This window comes from Lagenorhynchus albirostris, chromosome 4, assembly GCF_949774975.1.
Source record: "Lagenorhynchus albirostris chromosome 4, mLagAlb1.1, whole genome shotgun sequence".
Taxonomy (NCBI): Eukaryota; Metazoa; Chordata; class Mammalia; order Artiodactyla; family Delphinidae; genus Lagenorhynchus; species Lagenorhynchus albirostris.
The window spans coordinates 47,172,832-47,198,066 of NC_083098.1; the positions used below are offsets into that span (position 1 = coordinate 47,172,832).

General features: G+C 40.3%; 1 protein-coding gene across 1 annotated transcript in view; it reads left to right on the forward strand.

Annotated features, from left to right (window-relative positions):
- Nucleotides 1-5,929: 5,929 nt before the first annotated feature.
- Nucleotides 5,930-25,235, forward strand: part of PPEF2 (protein phosphatase with EF-hand domain 2) — a 45,544-nt gene continuing 26,238 nt past the window's right edge. The window contains exons 1-2 of the mRNA XM_060147219.1: nt 5,930-6,011; nt 20,765-20,902. Of these exons, the coding sequence (XP_060003202.1) occupies nt 20,848-20,902 (55 nt within the window). The 5' untranslated portion in view covers nt 5,930-6,011; nt 20,765-20,847. The remainder of the gene's footprint in view (nt 6,012-20,764; nt 20,903-25,235) is intronic.

Below are 25,235 nucleotides of genomic sequence, written 5' to 3' on the forward strand. Positions count from 1 at the left end.
ACTGCTTTTTGAAAGCAATATGAAGCCAAATTATTTCTGATTGTCACTTATAGTTAACAAAATGCTGAAAGAGATGTTGGAAAGGAGATTAAAATTTTTTCCCAAGATACTCAGTGTGATATTCTCCCTATTTCTTATCCCTGAAGTTGTATGGTTCTGAACAGCTGTCCTGAGGAAGCAGCTCTCATACATGGGATGTTATTAAGTATCAGGATTCAAAGGAGTGCAGAACTGCTTTGTAGAATTTGATATTTTGCACACAAACATGTCAGAAACTTCTTTGAGGATGGAGTCAGAAAAGGTTAAAAGCATGAACAAAAGAGTTTTGATTGTATGTTCTTGTGTCAGTGTGCCAGGGGAACAAATTTGGAAAATGGAATGTCTAGAGGAAAATGTTAGCTGGGTACAGATCGTCCCTGCCCCACCATACTGCACACCTCTCTAGTGGACCAGAATATTCATGTTTCTTATCAGATTGTGTTGGGTCAGCGTTGTTAAATTTCCATTATCCGGGGACTTCCATGGTGGTCCAGTGGTTGAGACTCCGAGCTTCCACAGCAGGGCGCTTGGGTTCGATCCCTGGTCAGTGAACTAAGATCCCGCATGCTGCACAGTGTGGCCAAAAAAAAAAAAAAAAAAAATTCCATCATCCAATGCCCTTTTAAAAATTTAAAAATCAAATATCAAAAGTAGTTTTACCTTTCTTGCCAGGCACACTGCAATTGAGCCTAGAAATTTCTACCCATTAGTCACATTCCTTTCTTGTGTTCTTGAAAATATACCATGATCTTTGGATGAGAATTTGGAGAATACCCTAAGTTTAACCAGGCAAAGGGAAGTCATTGAGGGCTTTTAAGCAGGAAAGTGATTTAGGGAATCTAAATTTCTGGTGGCTTTTAAGATCTTTGTCCGTTGTGCCTCGTGGTTTGACTCTTATGTGTCTAGATGCAGATTTCTGTATATTTATCCTGCCTGGGATTTGTTGTGCTCTCCAAATTCCACATTTATGTCTTTTATTCAATGGAGAATACTCAGTTATCATCCCGCTAAAAACTTTTCCTACATCCTCTTGTCTTTTCTCCTGAACTCTAAGTATGTGTGTTACACCTTCTTCTATCCTTTTTGTCTCTTAGTCCTTCTAGTGTTTTGGGGGGAAAAATGAGAGGAGTGGATTTCTCTCTCAATGATATATTCCAAATGATTTAAAAGATTCTTTTCCTATAAGTCAGATTTTTTTTCAGTGGACTTATTTTTTTAACATTCAGTTTAAATTTTTAATTTTATTTTGTTTTAGTTTTTTGGCTGTGCCTCGTGGCTTGCAGGATCTTAGTTCCCCGACCAGAGATTGAACCCGGGCCCCCAGCAGTGGAAGCGCTGAGTCCTAACCACTGGACCACCAGGTAATTCCCAAATTTTTTTATTTTAGATGGTCTATTTAGATGGTCTACTTTTTCAAACTTGCCAGGATCTTTTTTTGATAACATTTTGTTCCTTGCCTTGATATCTTTTGTTAAGCTTCTTAACCCGTATACTTATTTTATATTCTGCTTCTAAATTCCATCAAGTCCTTGGGTGTCTGATTTTACTATTTGTTTTTCTGACTCTCCCTCTTGACGGTTTCTGTGGTGTTTTTGTAATTTGGGATTGTAAACTTTTGTTCCTCTGGAAATCCGGAAGGCCTGGGTTGATGTTGTGCCCTCCAGAGAGGATGTGTGTTTGTTAATTTCTCAGCTTGTGGTTTCTTAGAACACTCAGGTAGTATAAATTGAAGCCTCAATTTATATTGTTTGAGGGCGAGCCTGTGGTTACAAATTCCCAGAGATAAGCCCTGCTCCCTGATGAGACATTTCAACTCTTCATCTTGTAGGTACCCAAGTCTTTGTCCCTTTATCCTCCACCGCTCAAGGCAATTGTCACAGAACCAAAGGTTCAAGCTTACTAGGACTAGCAGATGTCCTCAGAACCACCATGGCATCAATGCCTCCTTACCTCCCAAGTTTCCTCTCATTTCCTATTCTCCTTTACTCCCTTTATTCTCTCTGATTTTACTTCCTCACTTGCAAGCTCAGCTAAGCATTATGCATCTAGGAAGATATTTCTTTATCGTGCCTAGCTTTGTAGTGGGAATGTTTTTTCAAGATATCTATCCCTCCAAAATGTCCAGAAATGAAAGAGCTGTATGAGCAATTTTTATTTTTTAAAGTTCACTCTCTGTCTGGTATGAAGAGTGAGTTGGATGGGGCCGATAATGGAAAAGTGAAAAACAGGTTAACATTATAATAGAACAGAAATACAGAGGGATCGCGAGGTGTGTATACAACCTAAATGTCCATTGACACATTAATGGATAAAGAAAATGTGATATGTACCTAACAATGGAATTATCCAGCCTTAAAAAAGAAGGAAATCCTGCCACATGTGACAACACGGATACGCCTTGAAGACATTATGCTAAGTGAAATAAGCCAATCACAGAGGAAAAAATACTGCATGATTCCACTTAAGTGAGTTGATGGGGTTTAGGACATGTGACCCCAAAATACCACACCTTGACATATTGAATATTTTAAGCTAAAGGAGTTTGAAAAAAATGTCAGAAGCAGGAAGATCACTCTGCCCTCCTCCCGTCCTTGCCCTTCTTCCCTGAAACAGGTCATAAAATGCTCATGTGCGAAGTTTCCCCCACTTTACTACAATTCCCTCACCCTCCTGAACCTCTCACATTCCTCCACCGTGATACACTCTTCGTCAAATCCAGCATAACATACTCAGGTCTAACTGTTTCTTTGGATCTTCATTTTCGTATGAAGGCTCCTATGTCATGTACAACTACATTGAATAAATTTGTATACTTTCCGTGTACTTTCCCCCTCTTAATCCATCTTTTTCAGTTTAATTTTCAGACCCAGCCAGTGACCTTAAAAGGGCCGAAAAAAGATTTTTCCTCCATTGTAAGGTACCTAAAATAGTCAGAGTCGTAGAATCCAGGGGCTAGGAAGAAGGGGAAATGGGAAGTTGCTAGCCAAGGGGTATAAAGTTTCAGTTCTGCAAGATGAATAGGTTTTAGAGACCTGCTGTACAACACTGTGCTCACAGTTAACAATTATACACTTAAATTTTTCAAGAGGATAGAGCTTATATTAAGTGTTCTTATCACATAAAAAAGCAAAAAAAAAAAGAATTGTTTTAATAAAAAAGAAGAAAGCTTGGCTTATGGCAATCGTATAGAAGATGGAGAGAGCTGACTTTTTTAAAATGCTCTTTTAAAGTACACAAGTAACATAGTATTATAAAAATAAGCCAGAGAATTCCCTGACAGTCCAGTGGTTAGGACTCCATGCTTCCACTGCTAGGGGCCTGGGTTCAATCCCTGGTCGGGGAATTAAGATCCTGCAAACTGTGCAGCATGGCCACAAAAAAAAAATATTAAAAAAATAACAATAAATGAACCAGACAGTCAACAGCGTAATCCATTGCTTCTCCTCCCCACTCAGACCTAGCACTCTCCCCTAGAGATAACTTCTGTCTATATTCATTAAGACTTTTTATGTATTTATGTTTTATGTAGATATGATTTTTATTCAGGTATGGTGAGGCCAACAGATCAGAATTGCCATTGAAAAGGTAGCTGATTACTCACAGTTCCCAAAAGGAGGGAGGTGCACCACAGCCACTATGCAGGGCCACAGGAGAGAACACTGAGGTTGGCTGGTCGCAGGCAGAGAGAGATAGGGAAGCTGTGTGCAGCATTTTTGTGGTTTTTGAGGGGAAGAATGTCAGCTGACACAGGGTAATGGGCTAAACAGGTCTAAAATGGGCTAGTTTGAATAATTTCATTGGCTCCATCACATAGGAGCTGCCCCTAGTTGTCTGGTACTGGCCTTGGGTGGGTAGGGCTGTGGGAATAGTGGCCCTGAGTGTAACAGCCGATAAAAGAGGGAGTTGCGGATGTGGGTCTGGGCTGGGTGGTTTGCACGTGAAAATCGCACTCGCAGCCCTTTGCTGTCTCTAGGAATCAGCTAACCCTGGGAGGGGTGGGCCCTCTCTGGTCAGCAAAGCCCCAAGATGCCAAAGTATCAACACAGAAACTAGAAAATGTTTCAATGTACAAAATAATTTTTTTCTTCCAAATTGAGGTTATATTTTATATATTTCAGCAGGTTGCCTTTTTCACATAGCACAAAATATGAACATCTCTTTATGACAGAGGATATTGATCTAATTTTTTTAAATGGCTACATAGTATTCTCCTGTATGTACAATAACTTATTTCACCATTCTACAATTTTTGAACTTTTGTTTCCAGTTTTTCATGATCATGAACAATATGGTAGTGAAAATCCTTACCGCTTTTTTTTTTTTTTTTTTTTGCGGTACATGGGCCTCTCACTGTTGTGGCCTCTCCCGTTGCGGAGCACAGGCTCCGGACGTGCAGGCTCAGCGGCCGTGGCTCACGGGCCTAGCCGCTCCGCGGCATGTGGGATCTTCCCGTACCGGGGCACGAACCCGTGTCCCCTGCATCGGCAGGCGGACTCTCAACCACTGCGCCACCAGGGAAGCCCCTTACTGCTTTTTGTATGGTTTTATAGTTTTATAAAATACTTAAAAGTGGGATTTCTGGACCAAAGGGTTTACGTGTTACAAATTTGTAATTTAATAAATTAAATACATAATTTAATAAATCTCAGTTAAAGTTTAATCTAGTTTAATTCCAAAAAAGTAAAACAATTTACATTCCACCAGTAGTGTAATGGAACGGGCTGTTTTTCTCATACTCTCAATAATATAGGATTTTATCAGTCTTTTAACTTTTAGTCAATTTGGGGAAGCTATCAGTATCTTAGCTGTAAACCACTAACAGAAAGTGAGCCTATGTGAAAATACCAGACATAAGAGAATTCAAGGCAAAAAGGATTTAAAAGAGCAGAGTGATATTTTATTTTGATAGGTCACCTTCTACCAAGAAAATAGCCATAAACCTTAATGTATTCTATAATTTCCAATGTCAGTGTCATATGGTTCAATCTAATATTTAATTGCATAGCTTCAAAATGTATAATGCAAAGATTCAGAAACACAAAGATAAATTGCTAAACCTGTACTTATCATAGAAATCTTTAAAACATTTCTTTCAAAGATGAGCAGATCAGGAAGAATAAAGAAGGACAAAGAGGATTTGAACAACATAATTAACAAGCTTGACCTACTAAATACACATAACTAAACAGAGTATAAATTTTTTTGCAAATTCCCATGGAATATTTAGTACCTCCCAGCACACACATAAGCATCTTAAATTTATTGAAAAAGTAAATTTTCTGGGACTAGTGATTACTATTTTAATATAGTAATAGTTTAGGTTGTAGAAAAAGTGCCCATCGTAGGAAAAAGCAAGAAAAGGCAAAATGTTTCAATCAAGTTGTGCAAACAGAGAAAAGACAGCCACAAGGAAGCATGCCTTGGCCTCCTGCATGGCTCCAGCTGGGACCCCTTGGGCTCTGAAGCCATCTCTGGAGCCCCCAGGCCCATCTGTCTTGTCAGCACTCTTCTGTTTCTAGGTTAAGGAGCTCAGCCTTCTCAGATGTGGCTTGAGAAACGTAGCCTTCTAATCCAGGAGAGTAAGAAGACTTAGGATTGGGGAGGGGGCAGGAGTGAGCAGCAGAGAAACAGTCTTCAGGGGTTGGGCCTGGGTGTGAGGGACATACCCCAACTGAGCAACCTCCCTCTTCAAATCCTCCTCGCAGGCCTGATCTGACTGAGGTCAGAGCTGCCTGCTGCCGGAAAGCAAGGAGCCCTGAATGCTTGGCCAGGGCTGTGGATATCCTCACTGGCTTTCTCGGGGAAGGTATGCTGGACTAGGCCGGCACCTAATTTATCGGACTCTAGATCTGGAAGAAATCAGATCAGCCCGGCATCCCTCGGCCAACTCTGAAGACAAGATGGGGATCACACCTGTGTGTTAAAGAGGTTTCTGCCTCGTTGTGGCTCGTAGTAAACACATACCAAAGAAGGTAAGAGCTTTCTTTCTAGCCTGAAGTACAGAAATAGCTGAGACCATGAGGGCAACAAACTTACGTTTCACCCGGGAAATAGATACAGGTTTGGCCTGGGGACAGAGTAAGAGACGGCCCCTTTGTTATCTCATCCATTTACCAAGGGAGGGTCTTTGCTGTGTGTGTTTCGAGGTCTTCGAGTCCTGGATGATCAATCTTGCATTTCTTGGGTTCACTTACTGGGCAGATAAACAATTACCTACATTAAAAAAAAAAAAAAGATACTGTCAGATATGGATGATACTAAGTCAAATCCTAGAAGGACAAGGACTCTCACCCATGCAGTGTAAATGTGCCAGTTACCAGATAAGATGGCTCATCTGGGAATCACCAGCTAGAGAAGCAGTTAGTCATTACCAAACGGCGCTGAGGACATATCAGGCTCATGTTTCATTTTTTTTTTAATAGGAGATAGTCTTTTTTAAAAAATTTATTTATTCTTGGCTGTGTTGGGTCTTCGTTTCTGTGCAAGGGCTTTCTCTAGTTGCAGCGAGCGGGGGCCACTCTTCATCGCGGTGCGCGGGCCTCTCACTGTCGCGGCCTCTCGTTGCGGAGCACAAGCTCCAGACGCGCAGGCTCAGTAGTTGTGGCTCACGGGCCTAGCTGCTCCGCGGCATGTGGGATCCTCCCAGACCAGGGCTCGAACCCGTGTCCTCTGCATTGGCAGGCAGATTCTCAACCAGTGCGCCACCAGGGAAGCCCCCATTTTTCATTTTTGATCTTATGCAGTTTTTACTTTTTCAGGTTTTGCCCTGAGAATTATTTTACTTCTTTCTATTCTGTGCACTTCCAAAACCCAAACACTTTAATATATAGCACGGCTCTATAGGCAAGTTACCAATGATCAAAGCAGGCTGTGAGTCATTGGTGGACTCAATCATTGCTGAATTCCCTTCCATCTCTAAAACTGCAGGTATCTAGGGGGAGTTTGCTTAGCTTGGTCATGATGGCTTCTCACTTTACCCCATACTCAGATTCTGCTTCCACAACATCCCTTATATCTGGGAACCATTTTGTGGATTAAAAAAAAAAAAAGATATGGTGCTTTTTTCTTTGATTATTTCTTTATTATGTTAAACCAAGATAAGCAAGGTGAGCCTTTCATTTTGATTTGCAAGGGAAAAGATAACAACTCTTTGACAATCCCCAATACAATAACCTTCAAAAATAGAGGAAGGAGGGGCTTCCCTGGTGGCGCAGTGGTTGAGAGTCCGTCTGCCGATGCAGGGGACAGGGGTTCGTGCCCCAGTCCGGGAAGATCCCACATGCCGCGGAGCCTGCGCGTCCGGAGCCTGTGCTCCGCAACGGGAGAGGCCACGACAGTGAGAGGCCTGCGTACCGCAAAAAAAAAAAAAAAAAAAATGAAGGAGAATGGGGTAGAAGTAAAGGAGGGGAAAAAATATAGATGGGGAATCCACTCTTGATGTTTAGTTAGTACATCTCACAGTGCTTCCTGAAGAAGAGCTAGAGAAAGATTCATCTATGTTGTGTAAAAATAAATCCAGCATAAAGTTTATTCAATTACTATTTAATGAATCTCCACTCCGTGTCAGGTACTGTGCTAAGTCCTGGAGATAAAATGATGAATTTGCTCACACACAGTCTTTGCTCTCAAGGAACTCACAGTCTAATAGTAGAGAGATACAAAATTGAAAACTAGAATATGGTATTTCAGTGATGAAAATGTTGACAAAAATTCAATGAACTATCAAGAGGAAAAAAAAGGGAATTTTATTTGAGCCAAACTGAGGATTATAACCCAGGAAGTAGATTCTCAGAAAACTCTGAGAACTGTTCCGCCTCTTAAAAGTGGAAAGCACAGTCATATACATTATGGAGACAAAGGATCGTACATCAAAATGACTAATAGAATGCTTGGCAAGGACTGATAGTCAATTCTAGATTGTCCAGTAGTACTTATGTCAATTTACCCTGTATGTGCATTATGCATACCCATTGTTTTATATTGAATTATAGACATCATCAGTAGTTTCAAGTCATTTAGACATCATTATTCTAGTTGGAGTTTTAAATATACATTGAGAGGCACAAGAGATTATTACTCTTAATCACACAGAGCACAATCAATATAGCCAACAACAATAGCAAAGTCAGAAGCAAAGATTTAAGCCATGAATCCCCAGGGCTTAACCATTTACCCAGAGTTTCATTTAGACTAGAAAGGGGATTGTTCAATGCAGAAATCTGATTTTATATGTGACTCATTAGACAGCTACATTAGCGGGCTAATCTGGTATGAAAGCACAACATTCAGTCTGGATTATAGAACCAGTTTCCCATTGCAAAGCAGTTTTAAAAATCGAGCCATTTGTTTTTCCAACATCAGTTTCCCATTACAGAAACTTCAGAATTGAGTACATTTATCAAATGTAATAAACAAACATGGAGGTATATGCTGACAGGAAACTTTAGAGGAACATCTGAAAATTCAGTGTCAAGAATTATGGCTGATGCCTTTTATTGACCAAGGAATTTGATGACAGATCCAACCATCAGTTAAATTGCCTCCAGTAACTATACTCTGTGACAACTTACTACAGAATTTTCCTTCGGTCTTCAACACTGGGGCAAAAGGATAGCTAGAAGTAAAACGAATAACTTTAAATTTTGATAGAGAGATAGATATTTGGTAAATACTACAGTTGAACTAGTAGGATGGGTCTAACAGGCCTGGTCCAGACTCTTGTACTGTTGTCTTCTTCTTCTGTCCTAGCTTGGTGATGCTTGAATTAGTTAGTTAGTTGAAGTCAGGTGTGAGAAACAGGGCCCAAAGTCCATTTAGGTGGAGGGACCTTTTTATTTTATTTATTTGTTTAGTTTTAAATTTTGTTTTACACCACCACCACCACCACCACCCCGCGGCCTTCCCCCTTGGTGTCCATACATTTGTTCTCTACATCTGTGTCTCAGTTTCTGCCCTGCGAACTGGTTCATCTGTACCATTTTTTTAGGCTCCACATATATGCGTTAATATACAATATTTGTTTTTCTCTTTCTGACTTACTTCACCTGTATGACAGTCTCTAGATCCATGCATGTCTCAAAAAATGACCCAATTTAGTTCCTTTTTATGGCTGAGTAATAGTCCATTGTATATACCCATCTGTCGTATATGTCATATATTGTATATGTCCATCTGTCAATGGGCATTTACGTTGCTTCCATGACCTAGCTATTGTAAATAGTGCTGCAATGAACACTGGGGTACATGTGTCTTTTTGAATTATGGTTTCTCAGGGTATATGCCCAGTAGTGGGATTGCTGGGTCATATGGTAATTCTATTTTTAGTTTTTTAAGGAACCTCCATACTGTTCTCCATAGTGGCTGTATCAATTTACATTCCCACCAACAGTGCAAGAGGGTTCCCTTTTCTCCATACCCTCTCCAGCATTTGTTGTTTGTAGATTTTCTGATGATGCCCATTCTAACCGGTGTGAGGTGATACCTCATTGTAGTTTTGATTAGCATTTCTCTAATAATTAGTCATGTTGAGCAGCTTTTCATGTGCTTCTTGGCCACCTGTATATCTTCTTTGGAGAAATGTCTATTTAGGTCTTCTACCTATTTTTGGATTTGGCTGTTTGTTTTTGCAATATTGAGCTGCATGAGCTGTTTATATGTTTTGGAGATTAATCCTTTGTCCGTTGATTCATTTGCAAATACTTCCTCCATTCTGAGGGTTGTCTTTTCATCTTGCTTATGGTTTCCTTTGCTGTGCAAAAGCTTTGAAGTTTCATTAGGTCCCATTTGTTTATTTTTGTTTTTATCTCCATTACGCTAGGAGGTGGATCGAAGAAGATCTTACTGTGATTTATGTCAAAGAGTGTTCTTCCTATGTTTTCCTCTAAGAGTTTGATAGTGTCCGGCCTTACATTTAGGTCTCTAATCCATTTTGAGTTTATTTTTCTGCATGGTGTTAGGGAGTGTTCTAATTTCATTCTTTTACATGTAGCTGTCCAGTTTTCCCAGCACCACTTATTGAAGAGACTGTCTTTTCCCCATTGTATATCCTTGCCTCCTTTGTCATAGATTAGCTGACCATATGTGTGTGGGTTTATCTCTGGGCTTTCTATATTGTTCCATTGATCTATGTTTCTGTTTTTGTGCCAGTACCGTATTGTCTTGATTACTGTAGTTTTGTAATATAGTCTGAAATCAGGGAGTCTGATTCCTCCAGCTGTGCTTTTTTCTCTCAAGACTGCTTTGACTATTCAGAGTCTTTTGTGTCTCCATAGAAATATTAAGATTTTTTGTTCTAGTTCTATAAAAAAGGCCATTGGTAATTTGATAGGGATTGCATTGAATCTGTAGATTGCTTTGGGTAGAATAGCCATTTTCACAATATTGATTCTTCCAATCCAAGAACATGGTATATCTCTCCATCTGTTGGTATCATCTTTAACTTCTTTCATCAGTGTCTTATAGTTTTCTGCATACAGGTCTTTTGTCTCCCTAGGTAGGTTTATTCCTAGGTATTTTGTTCTTTTTGTTGCAATGGTAAATGGGAGAGTTTCCTTAATTTCTCTTTCAGATATTTCATCATTAGTGTATAGGAATGCAAGAGATTTCTGTGCATTAATTTTGTATCCTGCAACTTTACCACATTCATTGAGTAGCTCTAGTAGCTTTCTGGTGGCATCTTTAGGATTCTCTATGTATAGTATCATGTCATCTGCAAACAGTGACAGTTTTCCTTCTTCTTTTCCAATTTGTATTCCTTTTATTTTTTTTTCTTCTCTGATTACCATGGCTAGGACTTCCAAAACTATGTTGAATAATAGTGGTGAGAGTGGACATCCTTGTCTTGTTCCTGATCTTTGAGGAAATGCTTTCAGTTTTTCACCATTGAGAATGATGTTTGCTGTGGGTTTGTCATATATGGCCTTTATTATGTTGAGGTAGGGTCCCTCTATGCCCACTTTCTGGAGAGTTTTTATCATAAATGGGTGTTGAATTTTGTCAGAAGCTTTTTCTGCATCTATTGAGATGATCATATGGTTTTTCTTCTTCAATTTGTTAATATGGTGTATCACATTGATTGATTTGCGTATATTGAAAAATCCTTGCATTCCTGGGATAAATCCCACTCGATCATGTGGTGTGTGATCCTTTTAATGTGTTGTTGGATTCTGTTTGCTAGTATTATGTTGAGGATCTTTGCATCTATATTCATCAGTGATATTGGTCTGTAATTTTCTTTTTTTGTAGTATCTTTGTCTGGTTTTGGTATCAGGGTGATGGTGGCCTTATAGAGTGAGTTTGGGAGTGTTCCTTCCTCTGTAATTTTTTGAAAGAGTTTGAGAAGGATGGGTGTTAGCTCTTCTCTAAATGTTTGATAGAATTCCCCTGTGAAGCCATCTGGTCCTGGACTTCTGTTTGTTGGAAGATTTTTAATCACAGTTTCAATTTCATTACTTGTGATTGGTCTGTTCATATTTTCTATTTCTTCCTGGTTCAGGTTGGAAGGTTATACCTTTCTGAGAATTTGCCCATTTCTTCCAGGTTGTCCATTTTATTGGCATAGAGTTGCTTGTAGTAGTCTCTTAGGATGCTTTGTATTTCTGCAGTGTCAGTTGTAACTTCTCCGTTTCCATTTTTAATTATATTGATTTGAGTCCTCTCCCTCTTTTTCTTCATGAGTCTGGCTTGTGGTTTATCAATTTTGTTTATCTTCTCAAAGAGCCAGCCTTTAGTTTTATTGATCTTTGCTATTGTTTTCTTTGTTTCTATTTCATTTATTTCTGCTCTGATCTTTATGATTTCTTTCCTTCTGCTAACTTTGGGTTTTGCTTGTTCTTCTTTCTCTAGTTTCTTTAGGTGTAAGGTTAGTTTGTTTATTTGAGATTTTTCTTGTTTCTTGAGGTAGGCTTGTATAGCTATAAACTTCCCTCTTAGAACTGCTTTTGCTGCATCCCGTAGGTTTTGGATCATCGTGTTTTCATTGTCATTTGTCTTTAGGTATTTTTTGATTTCCTCTTTGATTTCTTCAGTGATCTCTTGGTTATTAAGTAATGTGTTGTTTAGCCTCCATGTGTTTGTGTTTTTTACGTTTTTTTCCCTGTAATTCATTTCTAATCTCATAGTGTTGTGGCCAGAAAAGATGCTTGATATGATTTCAATTTTCTTAAATTTACTGAGGCTTGATTTGTGACCCAAGATATGATCTATCCTGGAGAATATTCCATGCGCCCTTGAGAAGAAAGTGTAATCTGCTGTTTTTGGATGGAATGTCCTATAAATATCAATTAAATCTATCTGGTCTATTGTGTCATTTGATGCTTCTGTTTCCTTATTAATTTTCTGTTTGGATGATCTGTCCATTGGTGTAAGTGAGGTTTTAAAGTCCCCCACTGTTATTGTGTTACTGTCAATTTCCTCTTTTATAACTGTTAGCAGTTGCCTTATGTATTGAGGTGTGCCTATGTTGGGTGCATATATATTTATAATTGTTATATCATTTTCTTGGATTGATCCCTTGATCATTATGTAGTGTCCTTCCTTGTCTCTTGTAACGTTCTTTATTTTAAAATCTAATTTATCTGATATGAGTATTGCTACTCCAGCTTTCTTTTGATTTCCATTTGCATGGGGTATCTTTTTCCATTCCCTCACTTTCAGTCTGTATGTGTTCCTAGGTCTGAAGTGGGTGTCTTGTAGACAGCATATATATGGGTCTTGTTTTTGTCTCCATTCAGCAAGCCTGTGTCTTTTGGTTGGAGCTTTTAATCCATTAACATTTAAGGTAATTATCGATATGTATGTTCCTATGACCATTTTCTTAATTATTTTGGGTTTGTTTTTGTAGGTCCTTTTCTTCTCTTGTGTTTCCTACTTAGAGAAGTTCCTTTAGCAGTTGTTGTAGAGCTGCTTTGGTGGTGCTGAATTCTCTTAGCTTTTGCTTGTCTGTAAAACTTTTAATTTCTCCATCGAATCTGAATGAGATCCTTGCTGGGTAGAGTAATCTTGGTTGTAGGTTCTTCCCTTTCATCACTTTAAATATGTCATGCCACTCACTTCTGGCTTGTAGAGTTTCTGCTGAGAAATCAGCTGTTAACCTTATGGGAGTTCCCTTGTATATTATTTGTCGTTTTTCCTTTGCTGCTTTCAATAATTTTTCTTTGTCTTTAATTTTTGCCAATTTGATTATTATGTGTCTCGGCGTGTTTCTCCTTGCGTTTATCCTGTATGGGACTCTCTGTGCTTCCTGGACTTGCGTGGCTATTTCCTTTCCCATGTTAGGGAAGTTTTTGACTATAATATCTTCAAATATTTTCTCTGGTCCTTTCTCTGTCTCTTCTCCTTCTGGGACCCCTAAAATGCGAATGTTGTTGTGTTTAATGTTGTCCCAGAGGTCTCTTATGCTGTCTTCATTTCTTTTCATTCTTTTTTCTTTATTCTGTTCCACAGCAGTGAATTCCACCATTCTGTCTTCCGGGTCACTTATCCGTTCTTCTGCCTCAGTTATTCTGCTATTGATTCCTTCTAGTGTGTTTTTCATTTCAGTGATTGTATTGTTCATGTCTGTTTGTTTGTTCTTTAATTCTTCTAGGTCTTTGTTAAACATTTCTTGCATCTTTTCAATCTTTGCCTCCATTCTTTTTCCGAGGTCCTGGATCATCTTCACTATCATTATTCTGAATTCTTTTTCTGGAAGGTTGCCTATCTCCATTTCATTTAGTTGTTTTTCTGGGGTTTTATGTTGTTCCTTCATCTGGTACATAGCCCTCTGCCTTTTCATCTTGTCTGTCTTTCTGTGAATGTGGTTTTTGTTCCACAGGCTGCAGGATTGTAGTTATTCTTGCTTCTGCTGTCAGCCCTCTGGTGGATGAGGCTATCTAAGAGGCTTGTGCAAGTTTGGAGGGGCCTTTTTAAAAATGAGAGATGTGGGGCACCTCCCTGGCGGTCCAGTGGTTAGCACTCGGCACTTTCACTGCTGGGGCCCAGGTTTGATCCCTGGTCGGAGAACTAAGGTCCCACAAGCCACATGGCAAGTCCCAAAATAAATAAATAAAATAAAGATGTGAATCCATGAATTAATGTCTTTCGGTTGGGCTGTACATGGATCAGTTGATAATACTTGACAAGGTTCTTGCCATCATGGCTGCAAAGAATCTTTTATTTGATGTCCTTTCCAATAAACAAAACCTTTAGGTAGTATTCCATGATCCTTAAGGTTTTCATCTCCTAGAAGCTTGCTGTAAGAGGAGCTAGTTACCAGTGTTTTAAAATGTCTCAATAAGACTCTGTCAATAATGTAATATATTTCTTTTGAACCACCATGGGTGAAAGTTTCCAAAAATATTGTTTTCTCTATAAAAGCATTTTCTCAGATGCCCAAGAGGTAACGAATGTACATGCTGGAGTGATGCCCGTTGTGCGTCAATAGACACTATAAGGTTTTTCTGGTTTGCTTTTTAATCAGGTCGATACCATATTTGTGTTGTGGGGTCAAAATTCCCCTTTTTTGTTCCAGTATCTGCTTCTTTTCTTTAGCTGTGGTTTCCTGAGCCTGTAGAAAGAAATCTTTTATTTCATTAGCAGGGTTAATGGAGAGCAGTGGACGTTCCCAAGGCTGGGCAAGATTAGTGTTTCAAGCTGCCTCTTTGGCTGCAGCATCAACAAGCTGATTTCCTTTCGCTTCCACAGTGTCAGATTTGGAATGTCCTGGTGTTTTAATAATTGCTAACTGTTTAGGCAATTGCGTAACAATGAACAACTCTGCAACCTGTCTTCCCTTTTTTTTTTTGGCTGCACCTCGCGGCTTGCAGGATCTTAGTTCCCCGACCAGGGATTGAACCCCAGCCCCTGGCAGTGAAAGTGCTAAGTTCTAACCACTGGCCCGCCAGGGAATTCCCCCATTTTTTAAATAGGTTGTCTTGAAGAGGTTAAAAACCTCATTGTTTCCATAGCATTCCAAAATTGTGTGCCACTCCAAAAGCAAAGCAACTGTCAGTGTAAAATTTTGTTATCTGGTCTTTGGCTAGTTGGCAAGCTTGGGTTAAGGCAGTTCGGTCAGCTTATTTTGCTGACGTTGTTTCTGGTAAATAAGAACTTTCAGTTGTGTCCACTGTGGATGTTATTGCATATCCAGCTCGGTAATATTCATCCCTTAAGGAGGACCCATCTGTAAATCAAATAGATTAGCCTTATCAATAGGAGCTTCTTGTAAGTCATTCCTGGGAGCAAAAAGATAATCTCTTAACACTGTGCAGTTTGGTTGTTTTCTTCCTGTAGTGCTGGAAGCAAAGTTGCAGGGTTAAGGTTATTACATAGAACCAAGACAGTATTAGGTGCAGAAAGCAACAGTGCCTCTTAAGAAGTTAGTTGGCATACAGAATAGTGCTAAATGTAGTGAGAGTTTAGAAGAGACTCAACTGAGTGTGGGACATAAATAATTAAAGGAGACCCCATTACTATTTCTTCAGTAGCCTTACATAAGAGAGCCCTTGCTGAAAGGGCCCACAAACAATGTAGAAGTCCTTTTGCTACTGAGTCTAATTTAGTTTTGGAGCATAAAAGCAAGTCATTTACAAGTATTTTTGTAAAAGGGTCAGAGTAAGACAGTAGCTATCTATAAGTGACAGAAGACTTAAAAGCATGGTTAAAGACCTGATTACAATGCAATTGTCAAGGAAATTGGGCTATTTCTGTGAGGTATGAAATTTTAAGATAATGACTAGAATTATGGACATTTCAAATTTTAGAAACTTCATATAATTTCTAGAACATTTATATTAATAACGTTTACCCATAGAATATAACTTAAGAAGATTTATCATTACTCATTTGACAATGTTTCCCATGTAATTTAACAGACCAAATAAGCCTGATTATTTTAATATCTCTCTTTGAGATGTTCAGGGGCCCTCTGTAGTATCCCAGAGTTAGCTAGAGGTCAAAAGAACTTCATTTAGAATTCGATGTGAGAAAGTTTGTCAAAGATATCAAAAGGTTTTAAATGTTTGGCCAAGTAGGATCATAAGTCACCGTGAAACAATATTTATTCACTCAACCAAAGTGACAGTAAACGATTTTAAAGGCAAGTGCAGAAAGTTACTGGTAAAGAAACTGCACAATCTGTTATTAAAAGCAAATTAACATTTCAAAGAAAACTTAGAGAAAAAAATCAAATTCTAGTTTTACACGTTTTCACACTTAATATTAAAATTCACTTATTTAATCAAATTCAGTCTAATCTAAGACAGTCTTTTTCTTCTTTTTTTTGGCTGCATTGATTCTTCGTTGCTGCGCGCTGGCTTTCTCTAGTTGAGGCGAGTGGGGCTTACTCTTCGTTGCGGTGTACGGGCTTCTCATTGCGGTGGCTTCTCTTGTTGCAGAGCACGGGCTCTAGGCATGCGGGCTTCAGAAGTTGTGGCATGCGGGCTCAGTAGTTGTGGCGCATGGGCTTAGTTGCTCTGTGGCATGTGGGATCTTCAGGGACCAAGGATCGAACCCGTGTCCCCTGCATTGGCAGGCGGATTCTTAACCACTGCTCCACCAGGGAAGTTCCTCTAAGATACTCTTGACCATGCATAAAACTCTTTTCTCAAGGTTCCCATTTTAGAATAAATTTTTAGAAATATATGCCATTTCAAAATATAATCTTTCAATAAAGCACAAAATATTTATTAATATTCTCATACATATTTAGTTTCACTGTAATAAGAAGTCAAAAGTAGGTAAACATAGACTCCTTTAGCAATTAATGTTTCAGCATTTTATCTTATTAAAAATGGTCTAGAGGAAAAAAAATGATCTAGACATTCAATGAATTTCCATCATTTAACTTATCAGAGCTCTAAGGTTTCAAGTTGCCAGAAATCTGGAGAAACTATTTTTAGGTAGGCATACCATAAAACATAATTGTTCTTAAATAGTTTAACCAAAACCTTTTATCCCATTTATTTCATTACCTATGAAAATATCATCAGATCATTAATTTTCTTGTTAACAAATTTTATAACCTAGATAAATGAACTTATTGAATTTCAGTAAACCTAGGTACAATAAAAGTATTCTACTTAATGTTGATGACTCTAAAGACATGTCTATATTAATTAAACCATCAGTTTAAGCTTGCTTTTTATTTCAGTAAAGAGTAATCCTAGATCACGTGATCATTTAAAAATTTGTGTTAGTTTAAGTTACATTTAGAAATATTTGATTTGTAAGCACTTGCTTTTAAGTCAATTAAATAGAGCTCTTTTACAAATTAATTTTGATAACACCATCCAGAGGTAGGATTATATTGTTTTTATAACATACACACAGACATACATACATCCAGATAGACACAGACAGAGATCTCATAGTTTTCTTGCTTGAGTTTTAGAAAGCTCCCCTCTCCTTTTTTTTCCCCCTTTCAGTTTTAAGTTCTATTAATTGAGCCAAGGCTGTAGTCTCAGGCGATATGGGCTATGTTTACATTTCAAGACATGATAAAGAGTTATAACTTTAAGCTTTCTCCTAGGAATACTTCTGTTCTCTCAGGGTCAGAATTTTGCGAAGATGTTTTATCAAACTGGCTTTCTCTACAGTTTTGGAACGTCAAAAGAGTTCTATCCTGGCCATTTAAGAGTTAAGATTAAAGTGCTTGCAAGCATTGGCTTTGTTTCAATTGTACATGAAGCCAGCCGGGGTTCCAGGAGTGGGTGCACATACGGGAGCTGTTCAGCCTTTGAGGCCCGGTTTTCCATTATTCATTTGGTACCCTAACTCAGATATGATCCGAACAACTTTCTGAGGTCAGTGTGATGGATCGAATGTGTGCTGCTTCTGAGTCTAGCTTCCCAAGGAGTTACCCTTGGGTCTGTTCGACTCTCTTACATGTCTGAGTCTCTCCCTCCAGCAGTCTAAAACTGCCATGGGTGCCCAGAGCACTAGGTGATCAGCCTTATAGTGTCCCCTGGGGAGCAGAATTTACTTAATGATTGTACTGGGATCCCCTGTAGGACCACTGCATGGCATGAGGATTGATTCTCAGACACTTCCGCTAGGTTCTCAGTCACCTGAGGACACATGATGGCCGGAAGGAGAGAAGTCCCTTTTCTTCAGAGCTCAGCAGGCTCAGTCTCTCATTTCACCAGCAACAGTTTGTTCAGACCATATCTTTCCAATTTAAGCCAAATTTAAAAAAAAGATGGCCAATCCAGTTCACTTCAAAGTTCCTCCTAGGTGTCTGCCTAGGAATTTCCCCTTAGGTCCCTGCCTAGGAAATAGGAAATACACCAGTATCCCCTTAGGACTCCAAGTCCCAAGAGAAACAGCTTGAATAAAATTCAGGACGTCATTTAAAGCAATGGTGTCTGGATATCAGGAGAACTCACCAAAGCACCTGAGGCATCCTAAGAAGTGGATGGGGCTCAAAGGGCCCACGCTAGTACCAAGCACTGGTTTGGGGTAGACTCCAGGTGTCCTCTGGTGGGTGTCTCTGATATCCTGTTGGCTACCCCAAGAAAATGACGAGGAAAATTCAGTTAACTATCAAGTTAAGAAGAGAAATAAAGGGAACTTTATTTGAGCCAAACAGGATTGTAACCTAGGAAGCAGCTTCTCAGAAAGCTCTAAGAACTGTTCCACTTGTTAGGAGCCAATGGCACAGTCATATACATTTTGGAGACAAAGAATTGTACGTCAAAATGACACACTGGTATTTTACATAAAGTTCATCGAGGTAGTCCAGGTAAGCATGGGCAAAGTGAGCAGCAAGTCGCCATGACCCCCTACAGAGCTGGGAAACAGCACTGTTCTTTTAAGAAACCACATTGCTAGCATAAGAAGAAAGAAAAAAAATTCATCTTTATGTTTCAGCAGGTACCCCCATCTTTGAGGAGGTCTGGTTAATGTGTAATGCAGATGCGTACTACACATTAGGGAGGGAAGGAAGAGGCCCAAACAAACACAGAGAGAATTTTGTGTTTAATTTTTCTTGTCCTGCCTTGAAATGTAAATTTTATTTCATCAGAGATGTGACTGGGATATTCAGGAGTTCAGAGGAGGGGCATGTTGAACTGGCCTCTTTAAGGAAGGCGAGGCCTGAAGTGAGCCTTAAGGAATGAGTAAAGTGAGTCAAGTGTGGGCTAGGACATTCCAGGTAAGACAAAAACCCAGAAGTCATGGCGGTCAAGAAGTAGAGTCGAAGAAAGGAGAAAAGAGAGATGAGGCTGGAGGAGGAGGCTTTGGGGAAGATGAGTTCTATTTGCGTTACATGGAGTCTGAGGCACCCCAACGTTCAGCAGGAAGCAGGGTGTGTGAGGCTGAAATTCAGAGTTAGTCTGAAATGGAGATGGAGATTGAAGAGGGAGGAAGTGATAGCTGAAAGTGTGAGTTGACTCAGTTATTTAAGAAGCATAGACAGAGGGCTTCCCTGGTGGCACAGTGGTTGAGAGTCCGCCTGCCGATGCAGGGGACGCGGGTTCGTGCCCCGGTCCGGGAGGATCCCACATGCTGTGGAGCGGCTGGGTCCGTGAGCCATGGCCGCTGAGCCTGCGCGTCTGGAGCCTGTGCTCTGCAACGGGAGAGGCCACGGCAGTGAGAGGCCCGCGTACCGCAAAAAAAAAAAAAAGAAGCATATACAGAGTGAGGAGAGCAGATATTTGAGACTAGAATGCAAATCAAATCGACATTTAAGGGGTGGATAGAGAAAAACGAGATCAGGAAGGAGAGAGAATAAAGAGACAGTATGAAATAAAATTCATATTTTATGGCAAGACAAGAAGAATTTAAACATAAAAAAATTTCTCTACCCCTCTCTCCTCTCTCCCCTCTACTGTGCACTGTGTATCCGCGTTATGCTTCGACCAAACCTCCCCCATCGGCAGGAATACCTGCTCAGCCATAAAGACAACCTTCTCCCAGCACCAGCAGGACAATTGCTTGAAGATGACATTCCTTCTTGATCTTGTAAGGGGTCACATGACCCGCCACTTTGTACTTGCAGATCTGGACTGTGTAAACTGTAATACATCATTTGCTGTACAGCTCTCTGTCTCAGAAGAAACTTATATAACCGTGCCTTGATTTCTAACCAGCAGAACAGTTCTCAGAGCTTTCTGAGAGGCTCTTCCTGGGTTATAAATCCTCAAATTTGGCTCAAATAAAATTTTCCAACTCTTTCTTAGATTGACTGATTAATGTTCTGTCAACAAGAGATAGGAGCATGGCATCATGGAAAGCCAAGGGGTAGAATTTAAATCAAGGCATGGCTTATGACATGATGGCCTTGCTGTTCTGACAAGGTCAAGGTTGAAAAGATGAAGGCATTGGAGACATCAGCATGAAAAGGTTTGGTCAATAGTGAGGTTGAAAAACATGGTGTTAAGAGGAATTAAGGAGAAAATAAGTGGTCTGCTCCAGAGAAATCTGGATGAGAAGAAAAGAGAAGTTGGGTTATGGCTTGAGGGATATAGAAGGTCAAAGGATGATGATGATGATGAAATGCTCTGAGAAGAGACTTCCGTATGTTTTTAGTCTGAAGAAAATCTAGTAGGAAGGTTGAAAACATAGGGGAGAGATGAGATGACACATGGAGGAAACATAGGGGAGGAATATCTCATGCACTGAGGCTGGGGAGGTGGGGGGAGGGTGCTATCACATGATAGCCTCACATTTTTTTATGATGTAGGAGACAAGGTTCATAGATAATTTGGTCTACCTGAACTAATATTCTGCCCAAATCTCCCTATTGCAGGTTCCTTCTTCCTTTTGTCAACAAACAATTCACTCTCCCTTGGACCTGCTATCTGCGTCCTGCAGAAACATTACACTTACGCTATGGGAAGCGGCACCTCAACCCAACATCATTTTGCTTTCCAGAATGCAGAGAAAGGTATGCGCTTCCCACCTTCAGACTAACTGTGGGTACCCCGAAGCCTACATTGCATAGGGAGGGGCTTCTCAGGGTGGGCAGGAAATTGTTACATTTCTCCTCATGCTAACTCTTGAAAATCGGCTTCTCCTCCTTGTAACATGACCACTAGGATGCTCAGCTGAATGTCTTAGGACTTGATGAACTATATTTAATAGAATTAAAATTTACTCAAGGAGTCAGTGTTGTCCATTGGGGTTTATCCCAAACTACACCTTTACAACTGGATGAAATAAGATTGGGCAAAAAGGGGACGAAAGAGCATTCTAGGTAGAGGGTACAAAGGTCGTGAAGTAGCAAGGAGAGAGACATATTCAAGGAACTGAGTGGTCTGAAGTGAACAAGATGGAGGGTGACATGGCATGAGGCTGCTGAGGTGTGCAGAGCCCACGTCACTCAGGAGCTTGTAGGATTTTAAACTTTATCCTAAAGACAAGAAGAACCACTGAAGAATTCAAAACAGGGAGTTCTAGAATAAGATTTACATACATAAAATAACCTTCTGGCTTCCATGAAGAAGGGATTGAGACAGGCTGGATGGTGGTGGTAAGAGTAGAAGGAAGAAAATTTATTTATTTATTAATTATTTAAAAAAAATAAATTAATTTATTTTGGCTGCGTTGGATCTTCGTTGCTGCACGCGGGCTTTCTCTAGTTGTGGCGAGCGGGGGCTACTCTTCGTTGTGGTGCGCGGGCTTCTCATTGCGGTGGCTTCTCTTGGTGCGGAGCACGGGCTCTAGGCGTGCAGGCTTCAGTAGTTGCAGCACGTGGGCTCAGGAGTTGTGGTGCATGGGCTCTAGAGCGCAGGCTCAGTAGTTGTGGTGCACAGGCTTAGCTGCTCCACGGCATGTGGGATCTTCTCGGACCAGGGCTCGAACCCGTGTCCCCTACATTGGCAGGTGGATTCTTAACTACTGGGCCACCAGGGAAGCCCGGAAGAACAATTTAGAAGCTACTAAAGTCATCTAAGCAGGAGACGATAATGCCTTGGTCCAGAGTTGGTGGCAGTAGAGATGGAGAGAAGAGGGTGAATTCCAACAATATTCAGGAGGTGGAATTGATAGGATCCACCTGATGACATGTGTGGGGTTGGGGAAAAGGATGGATCAAGAATGACCTCCAGGTTTCTAGCTAGCAAACATGGGCAGATGATAATGCCAATTTCTGACATAAAGATAATGGAGAAGAACCAAGCTCGAGTAGAAGGAAGGTGCTGAGTTTATACACGCTGGGTTTGAGATGCCCATGCAACATGCAGGTGGATGTGCTGAGTAGGCAGTTGCATATTCAGATCTGGATTTTGGAGACGTTGGTGGAGATACATGCATTTGGAAGGCGTCAGAGTACGGGTGATTGTTGAAGCCATGGGGGTCACTGAAGTAGCCTAGAGTGACAGTAAAGTCAGGTCGGAGACCAGGGCCTAGGACAGAGCCATGAGGGACTCCAGTACTTATTAAGCATCGGTCGAAGAGGATGAGCCAACGAAAGAGGCCGAGGAGAGGCAACCAGAGATGAAGGAAGAAGCAAGGGAACTAGTGACAGCACCTTGTTTATATAAGCCTAAGCAACTTTATAAGCTCATGGCTTCCTTTCTAGTTTGGCAATAGGTCCCAGGCTCATCTTGCATATTTTTGGCTCCAGACCAGAAATAGCTATTTCTCCAGAGCTTGGGGTGTTTGCTACCAGGTTGGTCATTATTTTCTACACCTTTTCAGTGACCAGATCCAGAAAATATGTATTATTTTAATGACCAGTTTATATTTAGGATCACAATATTTTTACTTAACTTTGATATGATATTATATCTATATCTCCTTTCTCTTTAAAAACCCTTTTTTCCCTAATGATACTGATGTGGTATTATTTACTTTGTCCTATAGTATATAAAAAAGTTTCTGAAAAATAATAACAATACTATTATAACGATATGATTACTGAAAACTCTTTAAGATTTCTTTGTAGTTCTTTTTGTCCTTTGAGTACATCCACTAGGCATATACAACTTACTGAATTTTCAAATCATTTGAAAGAACTCCTTTCTGTGTGGTTATGCCACTAACTTGTACAAGATTAGATTCACTTGTTTGACTTTTGCTTTTCAGAGATTGATATATTTTTTAAATTTTGATTTAACTTTGCTTTATAATTTTATAAAACATTTATACAATTCCCATTCCAATTATCTGGTGCTGCGTAACAAACGACCCCAAAACTGAGTGGCTTAAGACAATCATTTTATTCCACTCATGATTTTGTGGGTCAGGAATTTGCAAAGGGCCCAGCTAGATGGCTTGTCTGTGATCCTCAGGGCAGCTGGGGCTGGAGGTTCTGCTTCCAGGACGGCTCTTCACCTTGGCCTCTGTCTCCCCACATGGTTGCCTTGTCCTTAGTGGTGGAATTTTAACAGCCAGGTGTATTTGTAACTTTTGCCATAGGATTTAGTCTGCACAAGGCTGAGGAAGAGGAGCCCAAGCCTGTAGTATTGCACTGATGGGAAGGGAGGATGGGGTCGAGGTCCTTAAACTAGGCTACAGCCTCACAGCACCCATGTCAATGGAACCCAGGCCCTAGACAGAGGATTGGGAGGGAGAATAAAAGGGAGAAACAGAGGCACTGCCTGGTCTGCCTACCCTGAGCAGCTGAAGAGGTACTGAGGTTAGTATGTCTGGTGGGCAGCACTCGCCTTAAAATGCTTGAGGCAAGGTGTTAGCCAACAACATGTTCACGGAAACTTGAAGGTCATGATATTCCTCAGTGATGCCTACCCTTCAGCACAAGTCAGGATCATTCATGGAGCTTGTTAAACCTGCAGATTCCTGGGTTCCCTGTAGAGATTCTGATGCTGTCGGTCTAGGGTGAGGTGCAGATGTCTGGGTGTTTCCCATGACTTGTTACTTTAGCTGAGTACCGCTTACTCTGGGCGTTTCATTCACTACGCTGAATGGGGATTTACAGAATTCAATCCTCATCACTTATTATTTCGTGGGTGCCTTTGGGACATACTTAGTGTATGACATTTTTTCCTCACAGAAAACCAAATTCAGCTTTGCTTAAATTTCTCTCAAGTTCTCTTTTCCCATTCACTATTGTATCTCATCTCCTCTTAGGGACATCAGTAGGAATTCCATTAGCTCTCTAATGCAAGTTAGGCGTATTAAATCAATCTGTCTACTCTTCACAAGGTTGACCTGAGTGAACCTGCTGGGTTTCCTTTGCAATCCAGCTTTATCCACAAAGGCTCCATTCATCCCTGGTGGCACATTCAGGCCCAGGAGCTTAAGGAGAATCTAGTCACTCACGTGGACAGCTTTCCTCTTCTCTGGCAGCAGTACTTGACTGCAGGTTCTAGAGCTCATAGGAAGAATTCAACCTACTCATGCCATCCTGCAGTACACGATCACCCAGCACAGGTCCTGGCAAAAGGAGAAGCAAAGGCTGCCCTTCGGATTGTATAGTCAGCACAGTCCCGGGTGTATTGTGATGGGGACACAAAGCCACAGGGATAGAAGGAATTTGGGGATATCAAGCACTGACCACCACCTGACATGATAGTATGTAGTGTGTGTGTTTCTTCTCCCCAGTTATCATCTAGTTCATCTCTTTCTCCAGATGAGGACACTGAGGCCCAGAAAGTTGACTTGCCTGAGGCCACATCGCTGGTCAGGGCAGTTCCAGGCCCAGAACCAGACTCCTGACATCCTGTCTATTGTTGCAGTATCAAAATGTCCTCCCCACCCTCTGATCCCTGCATCATCCCATCCTTTTTTTTTTTTTTTTTGCATTTGAATGTTTTTTTAACACAATTTTTAAAGGTTACTTTCCATTTACAGTTATTATAAACTATTGCCTATATTTCCCATGTTGTACACTATATCCCTGTAGCTTACTTTATACATAATAGTTTGTACCTCTTACTCCCCTTCCTCTCTATTGCCCCTCCCCCCTTCCCTTTCCCCACTTGGTAACCACTAGTTTGCTCTATCTGTGAGTCTGCTTCTTTTTTGTTATATTCACTAGTTTGTTGTATTGATATGTTTTAGATTCCACATATAAGTGATATCATACAGTATCTGTCTTTCTCTGACTCACTTCACTGAGCATAAGGCCCTCCAAGTCGATCCGTGTTCCTGCGCATGGCAAAATTTCATTCTTTTTTTATGGCTGAGTAGTATCTGCATCATCCTACTCCTCAAGGATGCTGCAACCTTGCAACCTCCCCAGTTTACATCTCTTTCTCAGAATCCAACCTTTGCATCTCTACACATATAAATGTTTTCATCAAAAAGTGGGAATT